Here is a 22,024-nt window from a genome sequence, read left to right on the forward strand (position 1 = left end):
TTAGATTTTCATCAGATGTATCAGAGTAAAGGGGGCTGAATACAAATGCAGTCCACACTTTTCAGATATTTATTTGCACTAAAAATGTGAAACCCATTTATCATTTTCATTCCACTTCATAATTATATGCCACTTTGTGTTGGTCTATTACATAAAATCCCAATAAAATACATTTATGTTTTTGGTTGTAACATGACAAAATGTAGCATGAAAAAAACGTTGTTTTTAAAAAATGTCATTTTAAATGATCGTGTGTGGGCTTCACATAATTTTTCAGGTTCTGAACATGAAATTCGAACATTTTTTAACGTCGTTTTAAACTATGTTGTTTTTCTGGTTGTAAAAAATGATCGTGTGTGGGCTAAAACGATGTTAAAAACCCGCACATGCTCAGAAGCAAGTTATGAGACGGGAGCTCTCGTTCTGGTAAAACTACCATTCATAATGGAGTAAGCACATTCATCACGGTGTAACAGATAGAAAAGCACGAATCGTCTTTTACTAACACGGAATCAGCTAAAGCAGCCCAAAGGCGAATGGAACTTCCCCTTTAGAGTGCCGTTGTACGTCACCGCGCTTTTCTAGATCATTTTTTAAAAACGATGGTGTGTGGGCAACGTCGTTTTAATGATGAAGTTGGAAAACCGTCGTTTTTTCAACATGCTGAAAAAACATGTTTTTTTTCATGCTGAAAAATGATCGTGTGTACGCGGCATAAGGCTCCATTTACACCTGAGCGTAGTGCAGCGAAAGTTGCTACAGAGTGTTTTTCCGATTTGACAGAGCCAGGAGGGGTTGTTATTTTTGATGCAATAGTAACACGTTTAGTCGCTCAAAAGGATAAGTGCGTCCTCACATGTAGTGCACATGTGGATGCACAGTAGTATTGCATATGCCACGTCCTAAACAGAGTTTATAAGAGAAAATGACCTAGGGGCTAGTCATGGACTTTAACGGCATAGTGGGTTGGTAAAGGTAATAGTCACCACAAAAGGGGATTTATAAGTAAAAGATAATTTATTACAAAAATATATAATTTACATAGATTTAAAAATTGATCTTCAAGAATATGCACATGAAGTCTAGAAAACACAGCGTTTGACAGTGATTATGGAGGCTTTGTCACAGGAGATTACATATGGTTAAGATAAGATAACAACCAATTTAAACATTTCAATCATAATGAAAAAATGAATAGTAAAGAAATAATAGATAAATTCCTGGTGTAGACACCCGCTTTTAACCATAAACGGATAGTATAACTCCTGGAGTAGGCCTGCAGATTAAATCAACTGGAGATCTTAATAGAAGCGCTGGATTGATTGTGGTCCGACATGTTTCGCGCTATAGATATGCGCATCTTCAAAGGACCTATTTAGATCAATATGCTAAAATAATAAAGACAAGAATATAAATATCTAATATGTAATTTTACAAGCAAAAATGTAAGAAGAACTGTATATATTTAAGACAGGGTAATTGTGAGCACTAATATATACCATGTATTTTTGGTAGGAAGGGAGACCAGAAAGGCAGGATCCAACAGTGTACACCAAAGAATGGTATCAGGGGGGCCCAAAAAGCCACAGGAATGAGGCCCATCAATAAAAGTCCCAAAGATTCCAGTGCGAGGGAGACAGGGAGCATAATAGATACAAGTGTACTGTTAAGAAAAATAAGACAGAACTGCTTACCTTTAAATTTAATAGTACTCAATCAAAAGTGAAAGGACAAGTGGATACAAAAGATGAATAGCTTGGCACAGAACTGTATGCATAGATGACTGTTCAATAAAGGCCAACAAAGGGTTAAGCATGAGTAGCCACTTTAATTGAGTGGCCAAAGATATCAGTCAGGGCTGCAACAAAGAAAGATAGAGATATAAAAGTGTGCCAGGAGAGACTGACAGCAATAAGGGCAGTATAATTTTAATTAATTAGTAGTTAATAAGGAGGCTGATGCTTACCATATACTTAGAAAAGATTTGGGACGTATATATGAAGTATATAGATGATAAGGACAATTACTTTCCAAAGCAAAGCAAAAGTTGGTGTTTAAATAACACTTAAAGGGCTTTTGCTGTAGTTCCAAAGAGGAAAAACTCCATACATGGCCAAAATCAGTCAAATGCTGAAACATAAATGATGCAATGATAAGCCAAAGTTACCAGAAATAAAATAAGGCATGTGGTTCAAGAGACCGGAATAAATAGATAGCAATCTCACCTGCAAAGTAAGCAGTAAGCATGTAGCTATTGTCCGTATGCCTCCCAGGAGGCTTAGAGAAATGTATGTAGCCTGGAGGCTATAAATAGCTCCAAGTCCCGCCACAAGGAGACAATCAACTCGGCGCTGCTGAGTGATGTCATCGAGGCTGGCCGCAAAACACTGCCAGGTGCGCGCGCGCGCCAAAGAACAGTGGAGCGCGCGTCATGCTGGGAGTGCTGAACACATCAGTGGCGAGAGATCGCCATCTAGTGGACAAAGATAGATACAGCCCGGATGGAAATAGGCTGTATCTCATGCGGCCACAACGCAAGGAATAAAAAGAGGGACAAAAAATAAATAAACATCAGACCTGTGGGGGCATCGTACATATTGGAAAAGACTAATCCGGTTCATTCACAACCAAAGCAGGGATATATAGTGCTCACAATAATTAATATATGAGAACATTTATAATTTTTTGGAAGTCAGGTAGATCTTCCAGTACAAAATTTATTTTAAACAGCGGAACAACCTTCTATACAAAGCAACAACAAATATGATTAAAGAAGCAACCAGGGTTATCCTGGTGTATTGATGTCATGTAATAGTAAACAAATCTACTAAAAAATAGACGTTTAGTCGCTCGATAATCGCTGCAAAAATCGCATTGCAAACACGTTCTTCCGTTTTGCCACAATTCTGCCGGCGATCCAAATCCCTCAGGTGTGAACGGAGCCTAAAGTTGTGAGTTATGTTAGTGCTTTGGACAGGGTCAAAGTTGGTTTATGAATTGTATACTACAGCCATTTGCCCAGTGTGCATTATCAGATTTTGCCAAAAGAATAAACTGTACAATGACTGCAATATATTTTTTCTGGATATTTTTGGAGCATTATGAAAACTTTAACATTGTCTAGACATCACTCAGCCAATGCCTGTCTACTGCCTATTTGTTCTCTATATGGTGCAGCTGTTACTACTGTTGAAGGAATTGGAAGCACAACCACTAGACTACATCCAGTGCAGGTAATGAGTTTGTAAAATAAAGGACCAATATAGCTTGCATGTGTTATCTGAAAGAGCTACAAACACACAATACATGCAAGTATGCCAACAATTTTTTTACATAAAATTAGATCTTATCATGTTTTAAAGCTCTGCTTTGCTGTCTCTTGTACTACAGTGTTTAAAGCGGGGGTTCACCCTAAAAACTATTTTCTAACATTACATTGAGCTGACTCTCGACAATGACAGTATGCCGTTTTTTATTTTTTTGCTGTACATACCTCGTACAGCTATTTTCTTCCCTGGCTTCCGGGTAGTGAATCCCGCAGGAGTGGGCGTTCCTATCCAGCAGGTGATTGACCTGATGAAAAAAACTACCTCCCCCTGTTGCATAAGGAGTGTCATGAGTTGCCGAAAGAAGCCGAACGGCGAGTCGGCGCTATACGGCGCCTGCGCACCGCCGTTTGGCTTCTTTCGGCAACTCGTGACGCTCCTTATGCGACAGGAGGGAGGTAGTTTTTGTCATCACGTCAATCACATGCTGGATAGGAACGCCCACTCCTGCGTTATTCACTACCCGGAAGCCATGGGGAAAAATAGCTGTACGGAGGTATGTACAGCGAAAAAAAAAAACGCATACTGTCATTGTTGCAAGCGAGCACAATGTAAAGGTAGAAACATGTTTTAGGGTGAACCTCCGCTTTAGGCTACCACCGGAGCCAAAATAATTGTACATTTCTTTCTATCGGCTTAATAGTCAGAAAATAAGCCATATTTGGTGGCATTACCCCTACATACTATGCCTCCTTAGATAAATGTCTTTTGCATTTCTTCTGTCTGTTATTTTCCTCTACATTACATGAACATTTTATAAAATATATCCACAGTATCTCACAAAAGTGAGTACACCCCTCACATTTTTGTAAATATTTTATTATATCTTTTCATGTGACAACACTGAAGAAATTAGACTTTTCTACAATGTAAGTAGTGAATGTACAGCTTGTATAACAGTGTAAATTTGCTGTTTACATTCCTTGTAATAGAAATTAAAGTAACATTTTCTTTTCAAAAGAACAGTGTAAAAAAAAAAAATAAGAAAAAAAAAAACCGAGCTTGCGTGCAGAAGCAAACACATAAGTGAGTAGCACCCGCATATGAAAATGGTGTTCAAACCACACATGTGAGCAATAATTCTAGCCCTCAAAACATGCAACCTATAGAATTTTTTTAAACATTGCCTATGGAGGTTTTTAAAGGTAAAAGTTTGTCGCCATTCCACAAGTGGGCACAATTTTGAAGCGTAACATGTTGGGTATCAATTTACTCAGCGTAACAAAAAAAATTGGGCTAACTTTCCTGTTGTCTTATTTTTTCATTCAAAAAAGGTGTATATTTTCCCCCAAAAAGTGTGCTTGTAAGACCTCTGCGCAAATACGGAATGACATATATAATGTTTGGGGGTTCTAGCAAATTTTCTAGCAAAAAAAAATATTTTAACTTGTAAACATCAAATCTCAAAAAGAGGCTTGGCCCTTAACTGGTTAATGTCTAAACCGCTGGCAACAAAAGTGATTATACCCCTAAGTGAAAATGTCCAAATTGGGCCCAAAGTGTCAATATTTTGTGTGGTCGCCATTATGTTCCACCACTGACTTAACCCTCTTGAGCATGGAATTCACCAGAGCTTTTCAGGTTGCCACTGGAGTCCTCTTCCACTCCTCCATGACGACATCATGGAGCTGGTGAATGTTAGAGACCTTGTGCTCCTCCACCTTCCATTTAAGGATGCCCCACAGATGCTCAATAGGGTTTAGGTCTGGAGACATGCTTGGCCAGTCCATCACCTTTACCCTCAGCTTCTTTACCAAGTCAGTGGTCATCTTGGAGGTGTGTTTGGAGTCGTTATGTTGGATTACTGCCCTGCAGCCCAGTCTCCAAAGGGAGGGGATCATGCTGTTCTTCAATACTTCATCTTGCTACATGTTGGCATTCGTGGTTTCTTCAATTAACTGTAGCTCCCCAGTGTTGCTCATACAGCCCCAGACCATGACACTCCCACCACCATGTTTGACTGTAGGCAAGACACACTTGTCTTGTGCATCATGTGCATCATCTTTTAGAAGCAGCTTTCTTCTGGGACGACAGCCATAGAAACCAATTTGATGCAGTGTCCGACGTATGGTCTGAGCACTGGGCTGACCCCCCCACCCATTCAACCTCTGCAGCAATGCTGGCAGAACTCCTATGTCTATTTCCCAAAGACAACCTTTGGATATGAAGCCGAGCACTTGCACTCAACTTCTTTGGTCGACCATGGCGAGGCCTGTTCTAAGTGGAACCTGTCCTGTTAAACTGTATGGTCTTGAGCGCCGTGCTGCAGCTCTGTTTCAGGGTCTTGGCAATCTTCTTATAACCTAGACCATCTTTATGTAGAGCAACAATTCTTTTTTTCAGATCCTCAGGCCGCGTACACACACGGTCGGACAAAACCAATGAGAATGGACCGAGGTTCAGTTTCATCGTTCCAAACCAACCGTGTGTATAGCCCATCGGTCTGTTGTCCTTCGGTCCAAAATTTTAAAACGTGCTTTAAAATCGAACCGATGGACCGCTGGCCGATCAGTCCAAACCGATGGTTAGTACAGAAAGCATCGGTTCAAGACCCGCGCATGCTCAGAATCAAGTCGACGCATGCTTGGAAGCATTGAACTCCGTTTTATTCAGCACGTCGTGTGTTTGACGTCACCGCGTTCTGACCCGAACGATTTTTGGAACGATGGTGTGTACGCACATTAGACCATCAGGCCACTTCAGCGGTGAACCGATGGAAATGGTCCGTCGGACCATTCTCATTGGTTTGGAACGACCGTGTGTACGCGGCCTCAGAGTTCTTTGCCATGGGGTGCCATGTTGAACTTCCACTGACCAGTGACCAGTATGAGAGAGTGAGAGAGCTAACACAAAATGTAACACAACCAACTCCCCATTCACACCTGAGACCCTGTAAGACTAACAAGTCACATGACATTGGGAAGGGAAAATGGCTAATATGGGGCCAATTTTGGACATTTTCCCTTAGGGGTGTACTCACTTTTATTGACAGTGGTTTAGACATTATTGGCTGTGTTTTGGGTTATTTTGAGGGGACAGCAAATTGACAGTCATACAAGCTGTACACTCACTACTTTACATTGTAGCAAAGTGTAATTTCTTTGGGGTTGTCACATGAAAAGATAGAATAAAATATTTACAAAAATGTGAGGGGTGTACTCACTTTTGTGAGATGCTGTGTGTGTGTGTGTGTATGTATGTATGTATGTATGCATATGTGTGTGCATATATATTTTATATATAGAGATATATATGCACACACACACATCATTATATCCATTCATGTATTGCTGTCACAAGTCTTTGTAATGTATATTATAGGAAAGAATTGCAAAAGCCCATGGCTCTCAATGTGGCTTCTGTAGCCCAGGAATGGTGATGTCCATGTATTCTCTATTGAGGAACCACCCAGAGCCCACCTTAGAACAAATATATGAAGCGTTAGGAGGTATGATCATATCATAGCTACTTTTAGATGACAAAATAGCTCTTGTAATTGTATATATATATATATTTAACATGGTAACGTGTTTCCCATACAGGAAACCTTTGTCGCTGTACAGGATATAGACCAATACTTGATGGCTGCAAGACCTTTTGTAAGGTGAGCTGTGGACTCTGGTATGATGACAAAGTTGGTGTTACTAATTAATGTGTCTACATTTATAACCTACCATTGTGGTGTTTATTTACTAAAGCTGGAGCGTGCAAAATCAGACTCACTTCTGCATAGAAACCAATCCGCTTCTAACCTCAGCTTGTTCGGTTAACCTCCCTAGCGGAAATTCCGAGTGTGGTTCGGGGTGAATTTTCATCACCAAAAGATCTATCACTGTCCCGGGATCTGTTCCCTGCGAGCGTCGCAACGCACGGGGATGTGGCCCGGCACCAAATTCCAAAAAGTGAAAAAAGCATAAGACATACAGTACACTGTAATCTTACAGATTACATTACTGTATCAAATAATTTCACACTTTGTCCAGTGCCCTGCCTGCAGTTTTATATTGTATATACTGTTCTTTCTGCCTGGAAACTTGAATGTCCATGGCAACCAAAAAGTATCCCTTTAGGTCAAAAGTGGTTTTAGACCAGCTAGAAAACAGCAACAGTAAATTAGAATCACTTGCAGAATTGAGTGATAGTGATTTGTGGGGAGATTTGTCATCAAACACAAAGTAACGACAGTGACAATTCTGCAACTGAGCAAATTTAAGTGTTTTTAAATTGAATACATTATTGAATACATTTTAATTATTTGTTATAATTATTTATAGTAATTTATTATATTTAAATTTATGATTTTGTGTTTCAAACTTTATCATACCCGGGATGTCGACTAGACTCTTGTTTAGACAGATTTAAGTGAGTTATTCCTAAATTCCCCCGTACACACAGTCGGAATTTCCGACAAGAAAAGTCCGATGTGAGCTTTTGGTCAGAAATTCTGACCGTGTGTAGACTCCATCGGATTTTTCCTGTTGGAATTTCTGGCAACAAAAATTGAAGAGCTGGTTCTCAAATTTTCAGACGGAAAAAATTCCAACCGGAAATTCTGATCATCTGTAGCAATTCCGACGCGCAAAATTCCAACACATGCGTTTTTGATGGTCGAAAGTTCAGAGAACTTTTGTGTGACCGTGTGTATGCAAGCCAAGCTTGAGCAGAATTCCGTCAGAAAAAACATCCAAGGTTTTTCCAACGGAAAATCCGATCGTGTATACGTGGCAAAAGGATTACAGACCTATAATATAAAATGCCAAATTTCCATGCAAAACTGTTTACCGCTTTGAGACGCAAAAACCTGGAATCTGATTGGTTTCTATGCAGAATTTAACCTAATTTTGTAGACTCCAGCCTTAGTAAATAAACCCCTGTGCAACTTTTAAACTTGAGGTTACATAGGTCTACCACATTGCTTTAACTCTTCAGAAGTGCAACATGTATGTTATTGTATGGCAGTTATGGTTAAGAATGTAGAAAATATGATGAAGCATATGTATACAATGTGAAATATTTTTCTCCCATTGTACCTATATTTCTTCAACAGTTCTAGCAGAGCATTGACATTATTTAAACTGGTATTATTTATTGTATTGTACACTGACATTATATAGCACAGTTAAAATCTTAAACGCTAAAAAAAAAATTTTTTTAGGGTTGTCAAACATAGTGCCTAGTGGTCCTTATTCCACTAAAATATTTGGATCTACAAAATTAGTTCAGTAAAGTAGTAACAAAATTGATGGCCTTTTTAAGGGCCATTTGGAAGTGCAGTTGGAGAGTTCTGGTAAATATCAGCATGTATCTGTGTCTCTTGTATAGACTCAATGTTGAAAAGTAACCTTTTAGTAAACAAAGGTGAAGGTTACACCACTCTAAGGCCTCTTACACACGACTAAGAATCTTGTCGTAAAATAAATGTTGTTTTCCTTGACGAGAATCTTGTCAAGCTTTCCTTGCATACACACTGTCAAGACAAAATCTCGTCGTTCTCAAACACGGTGACGTACAACACGTACGACGGCACTATAAAGGGGCTGCTTTTGCTAATCTCGTGTTACCGCGTGTTAGTAAAAGTTTGAGAGACCTTCTACTGTTAAAAAAAAAAAATTTGAGAGACGATTTGCGCTCTTCAGTCTGTTACAGCGTGACGAAAGTGCTATCTCCATTACAAACGCTACTTTTACCGAAGGTGCGCTCCCGTCTCATACTTTATTCTGAGCATGCGCGGGTTTCTAAGCATATACACGAACGTGTTTCTCGTCGTAAACCAGCCTGACGAGAAAAACGAGGAGGAAATTAAGACTCCCGACGAGAAAAAAGAGAGCATGTTCTCTTTTTTCTCGTTGAGATCCACGACAGTTTTCTTGACGAAAATGCTCTGCCAGCATTTTTCTTAATGGATTTTGCCGAGGAAAACAGTCGTGTGTACGAGGCATAAGCACTATTGTGTGAATTGAGTGCTTGGGCTCCAATAGGGGGATGCCACAATCTTTATGAAGAACAGAAAAAAAAGCAGAAGACTTTTAATAAAACAAACATTGAAAGGGAAATATGCACTGGACTGCATCAAAAATGCACTGGAACAAAAACATGCATGCAGAAAAGCATCTGCAACGCATCCGGATTGCGTTTCTATGGTGTGAACTGGCCCTTAGCTGTTTTTTTTCTTAGTAGGTTAATAAAAAGTGTTAGGGATTCTACTCTTAGGTGTGGGCTCAGTTGCAGCCTCTCCTAGGGAGCCCCTCAGCAAGGGGCTCCTAGTGGTTTAAAAAATATATAGGAAACAGGGAAAGTGACGCTACCTATGAACTGATAGGCGATCTAGCAGATCGCTATTCACGTCCAACCGCGCTAAAGTGTAGAGAAACAGTGATTACAACAGTGTATAAACCAATGATATGTAGTAACCCAAAGTAGCTAACTGCTTCCCTAATGAGAAAACATATACTGTCAGCAAAACTTTCACAGGGCAGACCATACAGTATCCCAGCCAGGGCCGGCCTTTGGGGTGTGCGAGCTGTGCGGCCGCACAGGGCGCCATGGGCAACAGGGGCGCCGTGCGGCCATCACAGCTCGCAGAATATGAGTCACAGTCAGTTACTCACATGATCATCACAGGAGTCCGACTCCTACGAGTCGCAGCAGCAGGCGCTGCCAGGTCCCCCTGCGCGCTTCCAGGTCCCCCTGCCCTGGGACTGGGTGAAGAGCAACGCATCGGCTGCGGCACCTGAAAAAAAAATGGCTGCTGCCGATCTCGACAGGCACACTGCGCATGCGCCGCTGCTGCTCAGGAAAGCCTGAAAACTCTCGGCTATTCTCGGGAAGACATCGCATGCGCAGTGGCGTCTAAGTGCCGGGTGGCGCCATTTTTAAGTGCATAGCCACACCATCCACCGAAAGGTAAATCACACTGAGCGCCTGGCCCTGCATGCATCTGCTTTTTCAAATAAAAAGAAAAAAGAAAATGTATTTACTTTTTATAGCCAGCCTACACACAAAAGGGGAGGAGGATATAAGGGACTTAACATAAGAAAAAAAAAAGATGTAAAATACAATTATTATTTGTTACAAATATTTTTTCCTCTTTGTGTATGTTTAGGTGACTAGGGGGCGTGGGGTGAAGATGGGGGGGCGCCACAGGATTAGCTCGTACAGGGCGCCTGAACACCTAAGGCCGGCCCTGATCCCAGCTTCTCCAAAAATTTGACTAAAAAAATACTGTGTATAAATCAGAATAACATCAGTGCACAAATGCAACATCAATGATGATAGAGAAGTTTATATACATATAGGAAGACAAGTTCTAGTGAAAAAAGGAAGAACTTTAAAATAAAATGCTGTATATTATCAAAAAACACTGTCTTAAAGGGTATCACACAGTATTCCTGTAACTGGTGCAAAAAAATTCAAAGTGACTTTGTGCTTGCAGTAGTATCAAAAGGACATCAGGTGACTCTTGTGCTGCCCCTTTTGGGTCCCCACTCACCAGCTCCTATTACCCCTACAGGGGCAAATCGTTTAGAAGAGTATGCAGCTATCTCCCAACTTGATAGATCTTGTAACTTGTCAGGCCACGAAATTTCCAAGTTGCTGAATGGCACTCTATGCGGTCATGCAATCGCTGGATCTGAGGCAATCGATATTTTCTACTGTATAATCACTATAATAGATCCTCATATAGAAAAGAGATGGGCTCCCATAGCGTAATTCCGAATGGTAAATTCATTTAAAAAACTTTAAATACTACTTTGATACTACTGCAAGCACAAAGTCACTTTGAATTTTTTTTTTTGCACCAGTTCCAGGAATACTGTGCGATACCTTTTTGGACAGTTTTTTTTGATAATATATTTTATTTTTACATTTTTTTTTTTCACTAGAACCTTTCTTCCTATATGGATATGAACTTCTCTATCATCATTGATGTTGCATTTGTGCACTGATGTTGTTCTGATTTATGCACAGTCTTTTTTAGTCACATGTTTAATTTTTGGAGAAGCTGGGATACTGTATGGTCTGCCCTGTGAAAGTTTTGCTGACAGTATATGGTTTCTCATTAGGGAAGCAGTTTGCCACTTTGGGTTACTACATATCACTGGTTTATACATTGTTGCAATCCCTGTTTCTCTACACTTTAGCATGGTTGGATGTGAATAGTGATCTGATGGATCGCCTATCAGTTCATAGGTAGCGCCACTTTCCCTGTTTCCTATATATTTTTTAAACCACTAGGAGCCCCTTTCTGAGGAGCTCCCCAGGGGAGGCTGCAACGGAGCCCACACCTAAGCTCGGAATCCCTAACACTCCATGCCCGAGAACGTTAATGCAGTGCTGAAAATAATGGTGGTCACACAAAATATTGACACTATATATTGCCCAATATCCCCCAATTTGGACATTTTCACTTAGGGGTGTATTCACTTTTGTTGCCAGCGGTTTTGACAATAATAGCTGTGTTGAGTTATTGTGAGGGGGCAGCAAATTTATACTGTTATAGAAGTTGTACACTCACTACTTTACATTGTAGCAAATTGTCATTTCTTCAGTGTTGTCACATGAAAAATATATAATCAAATATTTACAAAAATGTGAGGGGTGTACTGTGAGATGCTGTATATTGATTCCAGTGATTCTATGGTTTTAATACAATGAGAATTATGGGGTTCATCATGCTGACCATTCACATGTACTCCTGAAGATCTATTGAAACACATTGAGTCTACCCGTGGAATGTATTGTATTTAACCACTTCATTACTAGGCACTTAAACCCCCTTCGTGCCCAGACCAATTTTCAGCTTTCAGCGTTGACGCATTTTGAATGACAATTGCGCGGTCATACAACATGGTACCCAAATTATATTTTTATAATTTTTTCCCCACAAATAGAGCTTTCTTTTGGTGGTATTTGATCATCTTTGCGATTTTTATTTTTTGCGCTATAAACATAAAAAGACAGAAAATTTTGAAAAAACACACAATATTTTTTACTTTTTGTTATAATATCCCAATTTCTTTTTAAAAAAATAAAAATTTCCCTCGTTTTAGGCCGATACGTATTCTTCTACATATTTTTGTTAAAAAAAATCGGAATAAGCGTTTATCGATTGGTTTGCGCAAAAGTTATAGTGCCTACAAAATAGGGGATAGATTTATGATTTTTTTTTTTTTTTTTTTTACTAGTAATGGCGGCGATCTGTGATTTTTTTGTGAGACCTGCGATATTGCGGCGGACGTATCGGACACTTTTGACACAATTTTGGGACCATTCACATTTATACAGCGAGCAGTGCTATAAAAATGCACTAATTACTGTATAAATGTGACTGGCAGTGAAGGGGTTAACACTAGGGGGCGAGGAAGGGGTTAAATGTGTATCCTGGGTGTGTTCTAACTGTGTGGGGGGAGGGGGACTGACTGGGGGAGGTGACCGATGCTGTGTCCCTATGTACAAGGGACACAGATCGGTCTCCTCTCTCCCTGACAGCACGTGGAGCTCTGTGTTTACACACAGAGCTCCACGGAGTCCCTGCTGTGTCACCGACGATCGCGGGTACCTGGCGGACATCGCGACCGCCAGGCACACGCATCGGCTCCCGAGCGATGCGCCGGGCACGTTGTTTCCCCGCTGCGCACCCTCCAGCGGCACCCACGGGGAATGACAACAACAGGACGTCCACTCGGCACTTGAGAGCCGCGCTGTGGACATCTTTCGTCCATAGCGTGGATCCCAAGTGGTTAAACAAATATTTGAATCCTATATTTAATATTTTTTTATTATCAGGTTTGTGTCCTGGCTTTTATTGAATGTTATAATAAAATGTATGTTTTTTATACATGCAGTGCTTTCCTTGTATCTACAGTATATGTTCCTCATAAAGTCCTTGGCTACTACCACTGATACATGCTAGATTTAAGGACGAGGACATATAACCCACAGTATATTGAATAATTCACTTTCATGTATCAAGTTGCTCTTTCTAGTGGGTATAACACTACAATTCTTGTTTGTCCAGGAGTTGAACTGCTGTAAACATGAACAAAACATGCAAAATGGTCAAGTGCAGAATGACTGTGAGGATGATGTGAGTACATAGCAACACTGTATAAGCCTTAGTAAACCTACTGGTATATTGTATTAATGACTGTGAAATGGGCTTTCAGTTTTAAATGTCTCTCTGGTTGACATGTCACAATAGCACAAAATGCTGGTGATCACAAAGAGGTTATGTAAGCATGTAGGGATGCTGTTATACTTTAAAGTATTTAATTTAGAGGTTAATTTAATATGATAAACTGCATCTTTTCGTAACAATAAGGATTTTTTTTTTTTTTTTACTGTACCTAAGTGAATTCTGACAGGTAGCTATATATAACCGCTCTTCATAACTTATCATTCCTATTTGCACTGCTTTATTAGTCTTTTGTGACATTCCAGCTAAAGATGCTTTAACAAAGAATTGCTCATATAATCGCAAAACTTTACAAACATTTACAGAATGCTCAACAACTCAAGATATTGGATTTGACTTTGCTTTCAGTCCATTTGATAATGACCACAAGGACAAATATAGAGAAGGTGAATCTTCCAGCAGGGACACAGACAGTGACAGAAATATGAAGAAAACATGTACCCCTTCCCTACACTAGCCCAAATTAAAACAAAATGTGGCATTAGATACACTTTAAACACTTCAATACAGGGCATTTTCACCCCCTTCCTTCCCAGACCAAGTTTTCAGGGCAGTTGCACTTTGAATGACAATTGCACGGTCTTGCGACGTGGCTCCCAAACAAAATTTATGTACTTTTTTCCCCACAAATAGAGCTTTCATTTGGTGGTATTTGATCACCTCTGCGTTTTTTTTTTTTTTTTGCGCTATAAACAAAAGAAGAGCGACAATTTTGAAAAAAAACACTATTTTTTACTTTTGATTTATACATTTATTTTTATTTTTATTTTTTATTAATTAATAAAAAAATAAAAAAAATCCTCAGTTTAGGCCGATATGTATTCTTCTACATATTTTTGGTAAAAAAATTGCGATAGCCGTATATTGATTGGTTTGCGCAAACGTTATTGGCCTGGATTCACATAGAGCGGTGCATAGTTATGCGGGCGTAGAGTATCGAATATACGCTACGCCGACATATAGCAGAGCGGCGAGCACAGTATTCACAAAGCACTCGCTCCCAACGTTGCACCTGTGTAACGTAAATTCCTCGGCGTAAGCCCGCCTAATTCAAAGTAGCTGGAAGGTGGGTGTGATCCATTTAAATGAAGCGTGACCCCATGCAAATGATGGGCCGAACGGCGCATGCGCCGTACCGTGGACGCATCCCAGTACGCATGCTCAGAATCACGGCTAAAATACTCCATAAGATACGTTGAATCACTGCATACGACGTGACGTAACCTACGCCCAGCCCTATTCACGTACTACTATGTAAACAATGTAAAATCCGACGGCTGTTCCCTGGTCCATACCTTAACATGACTTACCCCTGCTTTATGAGGCTTAAAGGGTCACTAAAGGAAAAACTTTTTTTTAGCTGAAATGACTGTTTACAGGGCATAGAGACATAATAGTTAACTGATTCCTTTTAAAAATGATTAAAAATAGATAAAAAACAATCATTTAATGTGCCTGCAGTGTAGTTTCGTTTTGCTGTTGTTTGCTGGTTCTCTGATGTACAGAGAGCCACTAGAGGGCAGTCAGCCAATAAAGAGCAGTGATACTTTGTCTAAAACTCCTCAGCACCAATCCAGTTTCGTTTTACACACAGTAATCACACCTCCTTGATTAGTGACCACCGTGGGAAATCTCCCAGTACTGTGGTTATCAGGAAACAGGCAACCAGGAAGTGTCCAGAACAGAGAGGATTTACAGCAACATGAAAGCAAAAACGAACAATGAGGACATGAAACCAGGACTGCAGTAAGGTAAAGGAAGCTATTTAGCTAAAAAAAAAAAATTCCTTTAGTGACTCTTTAACTTTACGCCGGACGTACGACTTACGTAAACCGTGTATATGAATGCGCCGGGCGCAAGTACGTTCGTGAATCGGCGTATCTCCCTCATTTGCATATTCGATTCGTAAATCAATGGAAGCGCCCCTTGCGGCCAGCGTAAATATGCGCCCACGATAGGAAACTTACGCTGGTCGGATGAAGCCTAATTTCAGGCGTATCTAGTTCTATGGGCACGGCGCATAGATACGACGGCGCACATTGACACTTACGCGGCGTATCTCGAGCTATGCCAGCGTAAGTGCTACGTGAATCCGGGCCATAGAGTCTACAAAATAAGGGAATGGATTTATTGCATTTTTATATATTTTTTATTTTTTTACTAGTAATGGCAGCAATCTGCGATTTTTATTTTTATTTTTTTATTGTGACCATGACATTGCGACGGACATATAGGACACTTTTGACACATCTTTGGGACCATTCACATTTATACAGCGATTAGTGCTATAAAACTGCACTGATTACTGTGTAAATGTGACTGTCCGGGAAGGGGTTAACACTAGGGGGCGCTGAAGGGGTTAAATATGTTCCCTGGGAGTAGTTCTAACTGTAGGGGGAGGTGACTCACAAGGGGAGAAGACCGATCTGTGTTACTCTGTACTGGGAACACACATCAGTTTCCTCACCTCTGACAGGACATGGATCTGTGCGTTTACACACAGATCCACGGTCCTGCCGTGATTGCGGGCAATCGCGGGCACGTGCACTGGGTCCCGTGCGATGCCACAGGTGCCGGGAAGCCCAGGACGTCATATGATGTCTACCCAGGATGGGAGATCCCATCTGTGGACAACAGCTGTATCATAAGAAACAAATTTGTTCAGAAAACGCACATATCTTGCAGTAAATACAAATGACATATGTAATATTAAAAAAGTTTTAGCACAAAGTTGATCATCCAATAAGAGGACCTTTCACCAGCTAAAACTAAAATCATGTGGTCAAAATACTGCCCACCAGTTGCCGTGTGTCCATAAAGGGCGCAGGAGCGCCGCCCCCCTCTCTCCTGCACCGCCACTGAATACAATACATAGATTCATGCATTGCATGAATCTATGTATTGTTGCTGTCGCCCACTATTCAGATGGCCGGCCCCCTGGTGAGCGCCAGCCATCTGAATAACGGCAGCCGGTTGGCTTTGGAAGTGACAGCTTTGGCAGGGTGAGGCAGCCTGCTGAACGGGAGCACACTGCGCTTAGTGGCAGTGCACAAATTTCAAATGTACTGCAATGAGGGAGAGCGGGAGGAAGAAGATCAATTCCTGTCCTCAGTGCGCTGGACTGCACCAGAAAATTAGGATCAGTGCATGACTGCTGTACGCTACAGACTGCCCTGTCATCTGCTAAAAAAAGACTCTTCAGGGGTCACTCATGTAAGAGAGGAGTAAGAACCCTAAGATAAGGGTAATATATCTGCAGTCTCTGGTCATCTCCTATAGTCAGTCCGCAGTCTCTGATTATTTATTGTTGTCCATCTGCAGTCTCTGGTCATCTCCTGTAATCCATCCACAGTCTCTGATTATCTCCTGGTGTCCATCAGCAGTCTCTGGTCATCTCCTGTAGTCCGTCCGCAGTCTCTCCCCCAGGGCTTCAAGCCCCTCCCACAATTTTGGCCACACCCACTTTTGTGGGGCTACGCGTGTCGCAGATCATTCTCTTCCTGGCACACCACTCATTCTCAAGTTCAAAAGTTCAGAGGTCTGGTTTTTGTATGTATGGACTGTGCACAGTACCACTTCTCTTGTCCGGTATACTGGAATAACAAAAAATCAGTGAGTGTGCTGCCTTTCACAAGATGGTGTCCTTTGCACCTGCCCAATAAGATTGGCTATTACAGTGCACCACCTTGTGATAGGCACTCTAACGGCTAAGAGCACTGACCACTGTATTCTGTCAGAACACAATAGCAACAGCTTGGGAGATCACTGTACTAACACTGCATGTGCATCTGTCAGGTTGGGGGGCAAACAAAAATTGCATAAATTGATGACGGGTCCACTTAAAAGAGAAACTTTGGGCCAGATTCACAGAAGAAGTACGCCGGAGTATCTGCTGATACTCCGGCGTATTTTCAAATTTGCCGCAACGTATCTTTAGTTTGAATTCTCAAACCAAGATACAACGGCTTCTGCCTTCGATCGGACAGGCGTACGGCTTCGTACACCTTCGGATCGTAGGTGTAATACTTCGGCGCCCGCTGGGTGGAGTTCACGTCGTTTTCCGCGTCTGGGAATGCTAATTAGCTGTTTACGGCGATCCACGAAGGTACGCACGTTCGTCACATTCTCTTACGTCGTCGCTAGTCGGCTTTTCCGGACGTAAAGTTACAGCTGCTATTTCTTGGCTTAAATTTAGACTTGCCATGTTAAAGTATGGCCGTCGTTCCCGCGTCGAATTTTATCTATTTTTTTTTTGCGTAAGTCGTCCGTGAATAGGAAAGGACGTAACGCACATCGCCGTTCAAAAAATTACGCCGGTGCGACGTCATTTCGCGCAAAGCATGGCGGCAAATTTCAAAACGGAGCATGCGCAGTACGTTCGGCGCGGGAATGCGCCTAATTTAAATGATACACGCCCCATTTGAATTAGGCGGGCTTGCGCCGGACGGATTTACGCTATGCCGCCGCAAGTTTACAGGCAAGTGCTTTGTGAATCAAACACTTGCCCGTAAAATTTGCGCCGGTGTAACGTAAATGCGATATGTTACGCCTCCGCAATTCTATGTGAATCTGGCCCCTTTGTCTTTAGTATATTGTAGTTTACTTCTTTCACACGGATGGAGATTTAAAAACTTTTTACCAATACTTTTTCCATTTCATTTATAGATGGTGAAATTGGATTTGGACAAAGAAGAATGTCTGCCATTGGACCCATCACAAGAATTAATTTTTCCTCCTGAACTAATTGTGAGTTGTTCAGTTACTCCAAGAAATAAGTCTTTAATTGTGCGATTTGTATTCGGCTATTGTGTATAAATACAGTATTTAAAACTATAAGTATATCGTTTGTTTTCACCTAATACAATTTTCTTTTTAGATAGAAATACGATATACAGGATTTAGAATTCTAGTAGCTACAACTACTTCCACATACTGTAAAGTGATAGACTAGGGTATTGTCATAAGTTATATAAGTGTGTATAGAAAACTATAAACGATAGATCGAAAAAAGAAAAACTAGTGAAAAGCAAGCATACTTTAACCACTTCAATACAGGGCTTTAATACCCACCTCCATACCGGGCCTATTCTGGCACTTCTCTCCTACATGTAAAAATCATCATTCTTTTGCCCGAAAATTACTCAGAACCCCCAAACATTATATATGTTTATATGCAGACTGTAACGGTCACCACCGTTTACGATATTCCATTCCATCAACCCAAGACAGCTTATCCGACACTCCGACAATCCAGCAGACACGATCCATATGGATTTCCCCAGAAAAAACGAGACACACTCTGGGCCAAATTCTCAAAAAGCCTGCCTAACTTAAATTTCAGCAGTTAAGTTACACTGACTTAAAATTTCTACCTAAGTGCCCGATCGTCAAAGCACTTACCTAGAAATTTCAGGCCGTGTAACTTAAGTGCCGCCGTCGTAAGGCGGTCCTCCTCTCCTGGGGGCGTTTAAAATTTAAATGAGGCGCGCTCCCGCGCCGGCCGTACTGCGCATGCGTGTGACGTCATTTTCCCGACGTGCAGCGCGCGAACGTAATTAACGCCGGGCGGCTTTGAGAATTTCGACGGGACACTAAAGTTGCGACGGGTGAAAAAAAAAAGACGCGCCGGGAAAACAAATAATTTTAAAAAAAAATGACAGCGTCGCTCAGCATGCATTCCTGAGAGGGAGAACTCCATGCCAATTTTCAAAGAAAAAAACGGCATGGGTTCCCCCCCCAGGAGCATACCAGGCCCTTAGGTCTGGTATGGGTTGTAAGGAGACCCCCCCACGCCGAAAAATTGACGTAGGGGGTCCCCCTACAATCCATACCAGACCCGTATCCAAAGCACGCTACCCGGCCGGTCAGGAAGGGAGTGGGGAAGAGCGAGCGCCCCCCCCCCCCTCCTGAGCCGTGCCAGGCCGCATGTCCTCAACATGGGGGGGTTGGGTGCTCTGGGGCAGGGGGGCGCACTGCAGGCCCCCCCACCCCAGAGCACCCTGTCCCCATGTTGATGAGGACAGGACCTCTTCCCGACAACCCTTGCCGTTGGTTGTCGGGGTCTGCGGGCGGGGGCTTATCGGAATCTGGGAGTCCCCTTTAATAAGGGGGCCCCCAGATACCGGCCCCCCACCCTAAGTGAATGGATATGGGGTACCGTCCCATCACCGTCCCATCATGCTCCGGTAGGTACCCACGTGGTGGGTGCCTACCCACGTGCACCCACCACGTGGGTACCTGCCGGAGCATGATGGGACGGTGATGCCTATATAAATGGGATGCAAGGCGCGCTTCCATCATTACAGCGACAACAGGCGACGAGTCAACATCGGAAGAGGGGAGAAGAACAGAAGACCCTGACGTCACAGAAGACCGCGCCGGCTGCCTGTTACTAATTGAGCTAACACACAAACATAGCAGGCAGCCAGCGCTGAAGAAGAAGGCACCGGACAGCTGGAGAAGAACCGGGGTTCGCCGAGTCAACAGCGGAAGAGGGGAGAAGATGGAAGAAGCCCCCCGGAGAGCGGAGAAGCCCCCCCCCGGAGAGCGGAAGAAGAAACCCCCCCCGGAGAGTGGAAGACCCCCGGAGAGTGGAAGAAGAAGCCCCCCCTGGTAATAGAGCTAATAAAGAAGACAGGGGGGGCATCCGGAGCAGAATAATAAATTATTTTAAAAAGCCTTGTGTTGTGTGTTTACTAACTTTTACTTTTTGCCTCCAGGTGAATGGGTAGGGGTACGATGTACCCCATATCCATTCACTTAGGGTGGGGGGCCGGTATCTGGGGGCCCCCTTATTAAAGGGGACTCCCAGATTCCGATAAGCCCCCGCCCGCAGACCCCGACAACCAACGGCAAGGGTTGTCGGGAAGAGGTCCTGTCCTCATCAACATGGGGACAGGGTGCTCTGGGGTGGGGGGGCCCGCAGTGCGCCCCCCTGCCCCAGAGCACCCAACCCCCCCATGTTGAGGGCATGCGGCCTGGCACGGCTCAGGAGGGGGGGGGCGCTCGCTCGTCCACACTCCCTTCCTGACCGGCCGGGTAGCGTGCTTTGGATACGGGTCTGGTATGGATTGTAGGGGGACCCCCTACGTCGATTTTTCGGCGTGGGGGGGTCTCCTTACAACCCATACTAGACCTAAGGGCCTGGTATGCTCCTGGGGGGGAACCCATGCCGGTTTTGAATTTTAAAATTGCCGTGGAGTTCTCCCTCGGGAATGCATACCAAATACCGTCGCTGGAATGGGCCTTTACAATGTGTGACTAACTTTCCACATTATAAAACCAGCCCTAGTTTTGCGCAGGCAAATTCGGAACTTACGCAGAAATCACAGTGATGAAATGCTTTGAAAATCTGCTTAAGTCCTCATTTGCATACGCAAAGCTGCATTTCAATGAGAAATGCCCCCAGTGGCGGATGCGGTACTGCATCCTAAAATCTGACCGTGTAAGTGTCTTACACATGTCAGATTTTCTGCCTAACTTTGGAAAAAGCCTTTTGAGAATCGTTTCCAAAGTTAGGCACAGGGATACGCAGGCTGAACAGCAGTTAAGTCTGCGTATCTCTTTTGAGAATCAGGCCCTCTGTTCTCTGGTTTCAAAATGTATGAACCTATGCTTTAATGGTTAGCTCTCTTATATACAGAACAGGCATGTTACAGTTAATCAAAGGAACAAAGAAACTCTCCACCCACACATCACACAATGGGGCTTCAATCATATTCTTTTAGATAATGACATTCAGAGGAGTTAATTATCCCCCAGACGTTCGGACTCTGCCAATAAGCGATTCACCTGCATAATACACATTCCTATGTCAGACGTTTTGGCACCGATCTGACATAATTAACATGACCTAATTACTACAGTTGACAAGTACATTCCACACACAAAACAGTATTAGCATACATAATGAAGGGTCTTAGGAACCAGGCTGAATTAACACCTAAAAGCTAGACATTTGACCGACACCTCACATGTGTGATTTGAACGATGTTTACATACGTGGGCGGGACTTACGTGTGCGTTCGCTTCTGAGCGCGTTTTAATTTTTACTTATTATTTATTTGTTTATTTTTTACTTATATATTTATTTATTTATTTTTTACACTTTTGTTTTACATTTTTTTTCGATCGCTTTTATTCCTATTACAAGGAATGTAAACATCCCTTGTAATAGGAATAGTGTGTGACAGCTCCTCTTTAAGGAGAGATGTGGGGTCAATAAGAATGAGATCGTGAATTTTTTTTTTACAGATCTCATTCTTACTAGCCGCAATTGCGGTTTGTTTACTTACAGGTACCCGGGCGTGACGTCATCACATCGCGCCCGGGCCTCCAACAGTCATAGAGCTGACTGGTGACCATCTGGTCACCAGTCATCTCTATGCCTCCCATCCGGCGCACAGCGATCATCTTTCCGGGCCCCCGATGGCACAGGAGAGCCCGGAGAAGCACCGGATGGCGGCGGGAGGGGGGCGATGGTAAAAATTGTAAAGTTTACAAC

General features: G+C 42.5%; 1 protein-coding gene across 3 annotated transcripts in view; it reads left to right on the forward strand.

The window, feature by feature from the left end:
* Nucleotides 1-22,024, forward strand: part of LOC120943721 (aldehyde oxidase-like) — a 181,666-nt gene that overhangs the window by 40,401 nt on the left and 119,241 nt on the right. For all 3 annotated transcript variants that reach the window (XM_040357197.1, XM_040357198.1, XM_040357199.1), the window contains 5 exons: nucleotides 3,125-3,233; nucleotides 6,648-6,774; nucleotides 6,869-6,930; nucleotides 13,345-13,413; nucleotides 18,187-18,267. In XM_040357197.1, coding sequence (XP_040213131.1) covers nucleotides 3,125-3,233; nucleotides 6,648-6,774; nucleotides 6,869-6,930; nucleotides 13,345-13,413; nucleotides 18,187-18,267 — 448 coding nt within the window. The remainder of the gene's footprint in view (nucleotides 1-3,124; nucleotides 3,234-6,647; nucleotides 6,775-6,868; nucleotides 6,931-13,344; nucleotides 13,414-18,186; nucleotides 18,268-22,024) is intronic.

Source organism: Rana temporaria, chromosome 6, assembly GCF_905171775.1.
Source record: "Rana temporaria chromosome 6, aRanTem1.1, whole genome shotgun sequence".
Classification (NCBI taxonomy): domain Eukaryota; kingdom Metazoa; phylum Chordata; class Amphibia; order Anura; family Ranidae; genus Rana; species Rana temporaria.